This window comes from Xiphophorus hellerii, chromosome 9, assembly GCF_003331165.1.
Source record: "Xiphophorus hellerii strain 12219 chromosome 9, Xiphophorus_hellerii-4.1, whole genome shotgun sequence".
Classification (NCBI taxonomy): domain Eukaryota; kingdom Metazoa; phylum Chordata; class Actinopteri; order Cyprinodontiformes; family Poeciliidae; genus Xiphophorus; species Xiphophorus hellerii.
Window position 1 is genome coordinate 23,222,424 of NC_045680.1, and position 12,605 is coordinate 23,235,028.

Genomic DNA, 12,605 nt, shown 5'->3' on the forward strand with positions numbered 1-12,605 from the left:
TTTCTTCTTTCTTCCATCCCCTAACTTTTCCTGTTTTTAGTTGCTTTTTGGGAAGTCACCACGCCACTGAGACCGGTCAACATTGCAGCTGTGTGTACAACCCAGCTGCTGTGCTAAGAAGCAGCAGCCTCTTCGGTGCAGCCCGGGAGAAACGCAGGCTGCGGCGTGCAGCAGGGCAGAAAGGTAGCCCCCCGGCTGCAGAACTTTGGACCAATCAGGACGCTGCTTTGCCTTTCTACAAGCAGGACCAACAGAGAGGTTCAACCTGGACCCGCTCTGAGAAGAAACTCTCTGCTTTCAATTCAAAACCGCCAAAAGCTCCTCCACTGCCGCTGACACACAAAACAACCAACTAATGATCACTGAAGGAAACGTTTCCAAGTGATGACAATGTTGGGTATGTACGTGCCAGACAGGTTTTCTCTGAAATCGTCAAAGGTCCAGGATGGAATCGGTCTTTACACGGCGAGGCGAGTGAAAAAGGTTTGTGGTTTTCCGACTGCGACGACTAATGGGTTTGAGTTTGTACACCGGAGGCGTTTTGAAGTTACTTTTAAGAAGCTTTTTTTTTTCTCTCGTCGCGCTGTAGATAGATTGTTTGCTCGCCTTGTTTCTCTCAGTCGCTGTCAAAGCCTCGCTGTGAGCTCCAGGCTGCTGTGACGTTAGATGCCACGTAGCTACAGTAACTGCAGCGGTTCCTCCATGGAGTCACGTCCGCGAGGAAGCTGTCTCGCGCCTCCGCGTTCATAATCATTTATCCATTGGTTTTTTTTGTTGTTTTTTTCCCCCCCTCCCCAACCTTTTAGCGCCATTTTACTTAAAACACACACATCCATTACGCTCCTGTATATGCAGAGGAGACTCCTAAAGCTCTGAAACGTGTCAGAGGATGACGGGGTTCATGCGTCAGCGGGGATGGAGTCGCTTTTGTCAAATTGTTAATACGAGGTGGTAGCTGAATACAATGTTACAACTTTTAACCACGCCCCTTGTAAATGTCTTTTACTATACTTCTATATCACGTTGACAGTGTACGTGTTGACGTAAGTCTCCCATGACCTTGTTTTCGTTGTTGTACTGAAGTTATTCCCTCTCTTCATGCTCCAGGGGGAAAAGTTTGGTCCGTTCGCCGGTGAGAAAAAGCTGCCCAGTGAGCTGGATGAAAGCTCGGACACCAGGCTGATGTGGGAGGTGAATGAACCGTTCACTATATGCTGTGCTGCGCACCGTTCAGTTGTACACACACACTAAAACAAGAAAACAAAAAGCCAACACGCCCCCACTAGTTGTAATAAGTGAAAATTTATCATTACGCGACGATGGAAACATCTGGGTAACTTGGACGTTGGAACATGTAGTAGTGGATCAGCCAGGTTCTGAAGTAAAAGGAGAAATTATTTTCGAAATCAGTTTTCCTGCTTCGATCTGAAAAGTGTGGTGTGCATTTGTGTTCAACCCTGCTGAGTTGAGTACGTTTACAGCTGAAGGTCTTTAGGGGTGTGTTTTTCCAGCGTTCCACATCTTTACTTCTTTGCAAAAATAGTCCAGTCACATTGAACAGATGGTGCCAGTTAGACTTAAGCCTGGACTTTCGTTGGACCACCCCACCACATAAATATGCTTTGGTGCGTACTGTAACCATGTCTGTTTTTACAGTGGACCCACATCCCATGTTGGAAGACACGCATATTTATATAAAACCAGAGTTACAACCATGAAATATCATTCAAATTTGATGTTTGTTTAAAAAACAAGTAGATATTTTCTTTATTTTGTATTTCATAAAATAAGTTCAATGCTCAAAATCTTTTAATACTAACTCCTTTACAAACAATATGTAGCTTATTATTATTATTATTATTACTAGGTTTTTTTCTTTAGTTTGACAAGTATGTGTTTTACTTTTTCATTTAAACGAACACAACAGTGTTGCTCTTGATCAGCTGTGTCGCTATTTTCTGTCCAATCTGGGCCTAAAATATGCACAGATATCTATTTTAAACATCGGATTTTTAAAATAAACATATGATGTTGAAATCTGTTTTTCCTTACGTGATCTTGGTATTTCAAAAGCAGTGTAAGAATTTTTATTATCATCAAAGAAAAAAAATGTGCTTGAATTGACAGAAAATAGAGTATTTGTCTTTAATATTTTCTTCTTTTTTTTTTTTTTACGTAGGACAGCCACTGAACTGCCATAAGAATATATAAAAAGACATATTTTTGTCAGAGTGGCACTAATTATTTAGTTTCAGGTGATGCCTGGAACGATAGATTTTGTTCAAGAACTTTGTATTTGAGCGTTTGATCACATTGGAGCTTTGTTTTACTGACGTGTGCCGTAATACTGTAATGAGACGCTTGGATCGTTCTCATTTCGCAAAAGCGGATACGGACCTTTTCCTTTCATAACAATAATAAGCCGAAGAAATCACTTTTCAGCGCACAATCTTCAAAAACTTAAAATTCAAGCTGTCACGGCGACCTGCTCAGTTTGGGGCAGAGCAGAAATCAGTAAGCTAACGATGAAACATCACCTAATGCTACATACCTTTTTATTTGCCACATACAGCGAGCAGCTGTTGGGAGAAATACACCTGATTGATCTAAATTATTATTATATTCCCCCACTCCTCCCAATTCGTTGCTGTCAATTATAAATATGTTATTGTCAGATTGTTTTGTTCCTTTTCCAGGTCGTTGTTCCATCAACGCTGACCGGAGCTGACAAATACCCATGACAGCTGGGGAGAAATTTCATGCTATCCCAATGCCAATCAAACTGCTTCCCTGTGCGTTCAAAAGCCAGATGTCAGCAGATGTTGGCATGTTTAAGATCGGCGGAATGAGAGCAAGAGAAAAACTTTTGGAGGAAGACTAGCCATGAATATAAAGGGCTAACTGTGTAGAAACAAATAATAAAAAAAGAAGGAAAAGTTTGAATTTTCAGCTGATTTTGTGCAATGAAAATTATTTATTTTTTGTTAGTTTTATTGCACAAACAAATTTATTAAAAACGTCAACTATAACAGTACAGATGTGAGGTTAAGCTAACAGCTATGACAGATCATGTGTAAACGTTTTATAATTAACAGTATCTGGAATTAAAAAGTGAACAGAGTTCGCAGTCCTAGCACGGAAACGTCATTGGAATTAAGTAGAAAGAAAAAATGCATCCTTTATCGGAAAACACAGGTGTCTTCAAAAACGCAGGTTTAACCAAAGAGATTCTCTGCTTCTGTGTGATAAAGGAAACATTTAATTACGTAGCAGATCAATGAGCCAAAGCCGATGTAAAGGCTGACTCTCGTCACTTGTTGGGTGCGAAGTAGCTGGTGACAACCCGCGGCGAAAACGCTGCAGTTATCTGTTGTTGTCACATTGTGAGGCGCGGAGCTGCGTTCAGTGACCAGGTGTTCACGGGAAAGGCCAGCGCTCTTTGTTGTGCAGAGGACCAATCTTCAAGGCATCAAGCCGGGAGGAGAAAGAAGCTAAAAAAAGAAGCAGTTGTTCGTTTCTGAAAGCTCTCACAGTCGCTCTGTTTTCTTTTCTTTCCTTTTCTGTTTTTTTCAGGTTCGTGGCAGTAAAGGGGATGTTCTGTATATTCTGGATGCAAGTAATCCTCGCCATGCCAACTGGCTGCGGTTTGTCCATCAGGCGCCTTCACAGGAGCAGAAGAACTTGGCAGCCATTCAGGTACATTTCCACTCAGCAGACAATGAATCCCTCAGCCTTAACGCGATCAATAAAACAGGCTGCAGGATAGGGGAGTAAAGAAACGTGTCTCTTTGCCTCGAGCGCTTTCCTGGAATAATCCAAAATGTTCGCTTTTTCCTCGTAGTTTTGGGCAGACGTTTGCCGTTGCAAATACGTCCATTTTCCTCCGAGTTCTCCTCATCTCATCGCGTCACAGCCACAAAGTTTAATGTGTTTCGTCTGGATTTTACCTGACAGACTCAAACAAACGTAGCCCGTAACAGTCAAGTGGAAGGAAGTGACTACATGGCTTTCAAAAAAAAAAATGTTTCCTTCCAAAAATCTTTAAAGTGTGGCTTGGTTTTGTATTCCACCCGCTTCACTCTGGTGCAGCTAAATAAAATCCATTACAGCCAGCTGCCTTTGGAAGTGAAAAATGATTGTGATTTGCTTGGAAGCTACAATGTAAAGATAAGTGAAAGGGAGAGGAGAAGCTCACACCTGGGCCACATGGGTCGCAAAATATAAAAAACCCACTGCTTTAATCAAGCGGTAATAGTAATTCATTTATGAACAAATTTTTTAAACTTCTGATGTCAAATGTGTCCTTTATTAGAGCTTAGAAGGATATTTGCTTGTGCGAAAGCGCCGTAAGATGCGAGTTATTTTTCCCAAATTCATATTTTTTCATCTTTTAAGCCATGTCACATATTCTCTAAACTTTACACCATTGGTTATGTGTAAAAATATGAATACTGTAGTTCAATTTTAGAAAATTGCAAAAAGTAAAAAAAAAAAAAAAAAAAAAAGTCATGGTTTATTTAAAGCCATCAAAACTTTGCCAATCAAATTATTCATAAGCAGAAAATAGGATATTAGAATAGTCCTAAAAATACTAATTGTGAGAACACGAAAACATTATTAATATTAGCTTGTGTTATTATGCAAAAATGTATATAGACGTAGAAACCTGTTAGCGAAATGCCACAAAAAGATTGTTATTGCCGTGAGAGGAAGTCCTTACAGAGTGTCGACTCAGAGCTGAACACAAACGCTCGAGACACTTTTATGACCTATTTGTTAATAAAATGTGAATCATAGGCCTGTCACGATAGCAAATTTTGCTGAGCGATTAATTGTCTCAAAAAATTATTGCGATAAACGATAATATTGTCTGAAGACCTTTTTACACTGATTTAATGGAAATGACGTAATAATGCATGTGATTTCCTGCCAAAAATAGATACAATTTATTTTCAAAAAAATATTTAACACTGGAGCTGATAAACAAAATAAACAAAACAACCAAAAACAAAATGGATTCTCAGTCTCCATTAACAAAAAATGTACTTGATAAAAACTAAACAACATAAAGCCAAAGTGGAAATAAATACTGCATTCAACCAAAAGAGTGCAGATTATGAAGTCTGTATAATATGTTGCCCTTCAGTAATAATTAGATTTAAATAGAGAAAATGGGCACATCGACTACCTGATGCAATAATTCACACTACATGATTTTTTGCTCCTATTTTTCCCCTTACAACAATCTTAAAACGTTGGTCTTTCTAAAATTGTGGTGTGTTACGGTAGATCGTCATTGCCGCTCCGATCTAAATCAGGGTTTTTCCCCGACTGGGATCTTAACGCAGCCTGTTGAATGTGACAGGTAGCCAATCAGAAAGCGAGGATTCTCCTCTGTGTTTTTTGAGGGGAAATTACGTCGGGGAATCCCAAACAGCTGACACGGCGCAACCCGAAGTCCAGCCGATGTGGAAACAACATTAATGTTTATTCAACATGCAAAGAATATAGAAATGACAAGAGGAGGAGTTGGAGCGAAATTGCTACCGCAGTTTATAAACCCGGTAACTTTTCAGCTGTTCTTCGTTAACGTGACGTAAATAGGTTATAATGATTTTCATTCGGTCAGGACTTTACGCTGACACTAGTTACATGCATTGCAGGTAGATTGTAGTAAAGCATTGATTAATGTCTGGTTTTAAAATTAGTTCACTGGACTTGTAGCCATTATTTTGTGCCCATTGTTGGACACCACACGGCTAATGTGTGGTCTGTCAGGTTTTAAAAATGGGCCGACAATCGGCCGCCAGCTCTAAGATCGTGTCGTGTGCGCTGGGCTTTACACTAAGGAAATGAGGAAGGGAGGGTCAGTGGAGAGCACCGCAGTTGAGCCTTTTTTCATTCAGTGTCATCAACAGAAAGAGAAAAAGGCCGGAAGAGACGATAATGCCGATAATTGAAATGACGTCGATAGTTTTAATTTATCGTACGATTAATCGATTTATCCTTTATCGCGACAGGCCTAGTGAATCACGTCTTATTTTCCTTGGACTTTACGGCCACGCAGCGCTTCGTGCTGATCCATCGCATAAAATCCCTCAGAAATAGACTGAAATGTGTGGTTGTGAAAGGACAAAGTATGAAATAATTGACATACTTTTGCGTAGCACCGAGAAACACAACCAAGAGGTCATGTGAATTTAATTTACATTCATACGAACTGGAGCAGACAAGCCTGGAGCAAACACTGACAACTGACAGGAAATCCTCGTTGACAGCTACGATTATTATTATTTTTTTTATATTATAAAAATATGTTTCACAAATACAATCGCTTGCTTAAAAGATGCTTATGGTCTGAATATGTTCCTTGGACGCCGCGTCCCTCTGCAGCCAGATGTTGGAACCATTACGAGTGTAATTTGGGGTGTAAAGTTGGATACGAAGCAAAATTCCTTATCTCAATTTTGTATTCCTAAATGGCTGAGAAAACATATCTTTTATATGACTCTTGTGATAAATGATGTGTCAACAACAGTAGCCAGGTCTGCAGCTTCCTAGCAAAAAAAATAAATAAAAATCAGATGAATTGAAGAAGAAGAAGAAAAGAGAAACATAAACAACATTTCTGAAGGGACAGACAAACATGTGAGGTCAGAGCTCTGGCTCATAAACTTCACCTCTTGCACTTTATTGTAAAAAGACAAAAGGAAAAGAAAAAAAAAAGATAGCTCTCCCATGACAGAAGAAAAATAGAGAAGGAAAGAAAAGAACATGAACACTTAGGTCTTAGGGCCAAGTTTCTGTCCTTAATGCTGGAACACACAGTGTGATTGGTTGTTTAAAGGTCACGCATGTGAGTTAGACCTCTGTGTTTCATCAACAGTGACATTTATTGTTTGGTTTTCCTCTTGGTAATCATTATTTATGTACATTTAGAATCCTATAATTAAAACAAAATGACGGTTTGATTTTATTAACATGACCTTTCAGGACAAGCAGAGTAAATGAACACATTTTTAAGGTTCCATGCCTTTGACCTGTGGCCTCAATCAGGCTTTAAACGAGTGTTATCTGGGTGTAATGGGTTCAGTCCCCCCCCGCCCCCGGCAGGCTTCGGTAGACTGACTGTAAAATAAAATGTTCTAGAACCGGGTCAGAGTGTTTCTGTCTCTACGTTCCACCGTGTTCTGCAAGTCTTGATGCTTCTTAGACCGTTTGAGGTTTGACTAGGCCATTTTTACGTGTAGAAATATCTCTGGGTGCACTTTTTAGCTCGCGCTGTTCTGGAAAGTAAACTTCCACCCTAGACAGAAAGCTTTGCTGCCGTATGTGACTCCGTCCGTATTCCCATCAACTGGGATTAGCTTCCAGTAACTTTGATTCATTGTGGTCATGATAAATTTCATTTACTGATTGTAAATACAAAAAAAAAACTAAACAGACAGGATTATCAGAAATAGTTTCTTTTGCTTTTTGTCACTGTTTTTTTCCATAACATCACCAATAAAAATCAAGAAATTCTGCAATATGGTTAAATGCAATTAGTGTGCGCAGTTTAGGGATATAAATCACACTTTTTAACGTACCCTAGTAGTTTTTTTTTTCATTATAATCTTTATTGCTATCACAATGCTACCAAAAAATATTGGGATGAAATTCTCAGTCCATATTCCTTGTTTGCTAATGTTTTCTAACAAAACCTTTTAATCCTTAACAGACAGAATTTATTATTTTTTATGTTTATTGATATTCTTCTTGAGCAAACAGTGGATAAAAAAAAAAAAAAAAGTAATCCTGATAATGAGGACGGTTTTAGGGGTTTTTAAATATCCCTAATTCGAATTTACTGTGACAACAATAAACCAAAATCTTATCACGATAAATGAGAAACAATACGATACGATACACTCCCACTTTATCGCAATGCCTTATCAAGCGCGACGACGTTCTGTTTTCTGGGCTAGGACGGAGAGAACATCTTCTACCTGGCCGTGGATGACATAGAGACAGACACAGAGCTCCTGATTGGCTACCTGGACAGTGACATGGAAGAAGAGGAGGAGGAGGAGGAGGAGGAAGAAGTCGTGAAAGACGAGGACGAGAACAGCAAACAGGCCAAACATCTTGTGGAAATGGGTAAACTCGAATCGCTCTCAATCGGTGTACGAAACCACGAGAAAGGAAACCCGTTTGGGTTCTTCTGTGAGTGACGTCTTCGCATATCTGTGTAGAACTTGTCATAAAGAAGGAGGACCACCCCTGCCTGCTGTGCGAGAGCAGCTTCCCCAGTGAGGAGATCTTGGCGGCGCACCTCCACAGTCTGCACCAGAGGCCCAGCACCGAGGAGAAGGACTTCAAATGCAGGAACTGTGGCAAGAAGTTCCCCGTCAAACAAGCTCTGCAGCGCCAGTGGGTTTATTCATCTGTCACTTAGCTGGTTGTTAGGCAGCAGCATAATCAAAGACTGAAAAATATAGAAAAATCTTGTGTTTAGCTTAAATACATGGAATAGGACGGCGTCTAGTCTTTTATAACATTTCAGGTTACAGCAAACAGAGAGAGTTAAGATGCAGAGCTGTGGGTTGCACAATTCTTGTTGCTATATTGTTTTTTTATTTTTATTTCATGGTCGCATCTGATTTGTTCTACATTTGTGGTTCCTCCTCAGCGTTTTACATTGTTCTGAGTCGCTTGACCCGTCGGGCGACTCCAAAGCTCATCAGTGTTCCCTTTGCCACAACACCTTCAGCTCAGAATCCAGGTAACACACACACACACCCCTTCTTGCGTGTGAAACTGAATTATTTCGTTCCTCCTAATTTCCCTTCCATATTTCCCGTTGCACAGTTTCGAACAGCACAAGGAAGCATGCAAAGGAGACGCCAGGTTCATATGCAAAGCGGAAAGCTGTGGGAAACGATTCAAAAGCAAGGACGCTTTGAAGAAACATAAAGGAAACGTTCACACAGGTGGGAATCTGTGTTTGCGCTCGGCGCGGTGCCTTTGTCTTTGATGCTCTCCGTCTGTTGCTCCTCCCGATGCACTCACATACAACTACCGCCCCATCAATTATTGTTTTCATGTAACGAACGCGCTTGCCCATGAACGCTCAAGGAACGAAAAAAGACAAAAAACGAACGTGACCTCGATCAGTTTAAAACCTCTCCAGTGTTAAGACCCGTCTCTAATTACATGAGCTCCGTAATTGCTGACCTGTGTTTTCTGGGGCGGCTTTGCTCCGCCAGATAATTGAGCTTTCATAGCTATTTATGATGGGATGTAGGGCAGCACGGAATCTGCGAGAGCCTCGGATGTGAATCGCGTATCAAAGAGAGATTAAGATATTCATCTGAGAGGCTGATGGAGCCGAAAGTCGGGCCTTCATTCTTTTCCAAAAACGTGGTGGGGATGGGGAGAGTGTGTGTGTGGGTGAGGGAGGGAGCGGATCAGACACAACAGATGTTGATCTGGTAATTTAAATGGGGATAAAGGCTTTACAAAACAGTGTACATGCAATCATAAACTGGTCAGTTTTTTTTATTGATCCATGCTCATTCATAAATTTGGCTCTGCTTTTGTCATTTATGTTTGTTTTTTTTAAGGAAGTGCACGACGGAAACTCACTTGCACCATATGCAACAGAAAATGTTCTTCTTCTCTGAATCTTCAAGAGCACAGAAAGGTGAGACGTTCTCAAACACAGCATCTTGCAAACGTACTCAGGTTGGTGGTCTTTATTGTGATACCCGTCATTTGGCGAATTAAAAAAACATTATTAAATTGTAACATCATTATAAGTCAACTCTGTTAAATACTGATTTCTCACATTATCAAACATAAGAGATATTTATAAAATGTAGCAAAATAAGAACCTCGCAGGTCACTGAATAGAAAAATAAAAAATGAAACACTTAACCCCCCAGTAACAGAGATGCTAAGTCTGCGGTTGCTCTTGAAGAAATGTTAAAACTTCCCTTTTAACTCACGGCAACCCTCAGAAATCAACCTTGATTATTCTCATCGTGCTGTTTCCCCCACAATGTTTCAATTTTTCTGCGTTATCCCCCTCTACTCCTCTGCCGTCACATCCTCACCCTCGTATCACATCAGTAGTTCTTGGTTGAAAAGTTGACGCTGCTCCGTCATTGTGGCTCGGTTGAATGAGCGCTATGAAAATGAAACCTTGGGATCTTGTCGAGTGTTTACATTTCAAAACAGAACCGCGTAAAGAGCATTTTGTATCCCACACTGAACTCTGTTTGGACTGTTTCTCTTTCCCGTTCTGGTATGGCTCTGCCATCTTTGTTTCGGTATCGACTGGCTCCGCTTAAAGATGACTAGCGGCGCCCTCTTCCAGGTCGCAGCCCAACTAAAACAGAAGGTCTGAGCAGACGTTAACTAGTTAATTGATTGGAACTAATTTTAATCTAATAAAATATTAAAAGACAATTACTTGTAAGTTGAATATTTGCATCCCTATCCCTAACTAATGCCACTTTTCACTGTGTGTTCAGTGAAAATGAAACCACCCCACTGTGGAGGAGGGCTCTGGTGAAACGAGACTAAAATGTATTTTTGTGGTACAAAACGTCTTGAGTGACTGGAACTAAAACTGCAGATCATCCTGAACACACCGTCCTCACTATGAAACATGGTGATGGTGGCTTTGCGTCGAGGGGATGTTTTTGTTCAGCATGGACAGGGCAAAGTTTATGGAGCTATATAAATCGCTCTCCCGAAATAAAACCGGTTAAAAACTGCTGAAAGATTTGAGACCGGGACCCGACAACGACCCCGGAACCCCCACCAGAGCAATACGGGGGGGGAAAAAAAAGCATGGTCTGGTGGTATAATGGCCTAGTCTAAGTCCAGATCTAAATACATTTCCGGACCGGTGACAGCTGTTAAATATCGCTGCTCTTCATGCAGCCTGACGGAGAACAGGCTTGGATCTGCTGAGGATTTACTCAGCTCGCTCAGTTTTTACAGCGGTCTCTCTTTGGAGCCGTTTCTTCCAGCTCGCTCGTTTCCATCCCGCCGTACGCCGTCTGTAACGCACTCTAACCTCTTTATCTCACGTTCTGAAGTGCTTTATGTGCTCCTGTGATCATTTGTTCCCCCACTTTATGATCAATTTGTTGCAAATGTATGCTGGGCGACACAGAGCAGTGGGCTGGTTCCTCTTTCACTGGCTCATCCAAACAGGTCTTGTGAAATTTAAGAGCCTCTATTGGCAGACCGTAAGATTTTAACTTTGGCGTCAGGATCCTCTCTCCCTCTTATTGATGGATTGCAGATTTGAACACAGCTGTTTAAATAATTTCCCCCCCACAATTTATTTTTTTTTATGCAGACAAATGTTTGCTTTTGTTACTGTGGATATCTTCCTAGTTTTGTTTCGCGCTTTTGGTCACTCATGTTTGGGTAAGTACTCATCAGACTGCATTCCTCTGAGTCACACAGCTGTAATTTTAGCGCAATTAGCTGCTATTACATAAATCATTTTAAATAATCGGTTATAACATTTATAACAACCCAAGTGCAATGCTTTCCACTGAAAGTATGGGATTTACTTCACAAAGTTTTGGAACATTTAGCTCAAGTCCTTACTTGGCAATGTCATGTTCAGCTTTTCTCCTATGTAATGCTGTAAATTGCTCATTTGGTCACTGAATGCATTGAGTTTAGTGATAAATATTAAGGAAAAACTTTGAAAATGTAGCTGAGATTTCTGTATTTTGGCTCTAGTATTTCAAATTATTTCTTTAGTTTTTATATTTACCCCTTTTCGGACTGGTGCGCTTTTAATTATTTGCGTTTCTGTTCTGCCATTGCTCTAGTTTTCACAGTTTCTTCACTCAAGCTGCCATTCATTTTGCTGATTGTAGTCACCTGGTTTCCATGTCAGAAATCACTCCGCCTAGAATTTCAGCTCTTTGGTTTCGTGGTTCCTCTGTTGTTCCTGTCCAGCTTTCCGTCACCTGTCTTTGATTTAATCCTCATCTTTCATCAAGAGTCTGGTTCTGATCTGCTTTTGGCTTCTAATCACCAGCATCAAAACAATACAATACTAAAATGTACTTTTTGTGTAATACCTCAGTCAGATCTCAGACAAAGATCTGATTCAGGCTCAGACCATCTGTTGATGTCAAAAGCTTACTGACTGCTACCCGGTCACTTCAGCTAATGAACCAAGGAACATTAATTTGTTAGGCATTCAGCGTAGAATCACAAGTAAATGTTTTCAGCACTTACTACATATATTTGTTAATGTTGTTCACAGTTGTGTAGCCTTGTTTTTTTTTTTAACACTTGCCTATTTGGGCTTTTGTAGTCACAGAAAAGCAGTGTTATTTTCAGATTTTACCGAATTATTCCCGGAAAATTTGTCTAGTTTCAGATTTTTTTGTAGCGCATATCTAAAATATTGAAAAGAAAATGCAGCCTGGGAAGCTTATAGGCCCAATGGCCTGGTGTTTGCAAAGCGGCCAATCCCGGAGCACTATTCATTTTCCTTTGGCGCTGATTGGTTGTATCCTCAAGTGACGGAAATTAGGAAGACCACTTGAGGATACATCAGAGGAAGTATTTGCGGAGTTTTA

At 40.4% G+C, this 12,605-nt stretch overlaps 1 protein-coding gene across 2 annotated transcripts in view; it reads left to right on the forward strand.

Annotated features, from left to right (window-relative positions):
* Window positions 1–12,605, forward strand: part of prdm5 (PR domain containing 5) — a 54,860-nt gene continuing 42,255 nt past the window's right edge. The window contains exons 1-8 of one of the 2 annotated variants that reach the window (XM_032573064.1): window positions 1–483; window positions 1,108–1,191; window positions 3,574–3,696; window positions 7,968–8,139; window positions 8,235–8,412; window positions 8,672–8,764; window positions 8,851–8,972; window positions 9,606–9,685. In XM_032573064.1, coding sequence (XP_032428955.1) covers window positions 385–483; window positions 1,108–1,191; window positions 3,574–3,696; window positions 7,968–8,139; window positions 8,235–8,412; window positions 8,672–8,764; window positions 8,851–8,972; window positions 9,606–9,685 — 951 coding nt within the window. In that variant the 5' untranslated portion in view covers window positions 1–384. The remainder of the gene's footprint in view (window positions 484–1,107; window positions 1,192–3,573; window positions 3,697–7,967; window positions 8,140–8,234; window positions 8,413–8,671; window positions 8,765–8,850; window positions 8,973–9,605; window positions 9,686–12,605) is intronic. The other variant, XM_032573065.1, reaches the window with a different exon arrangement.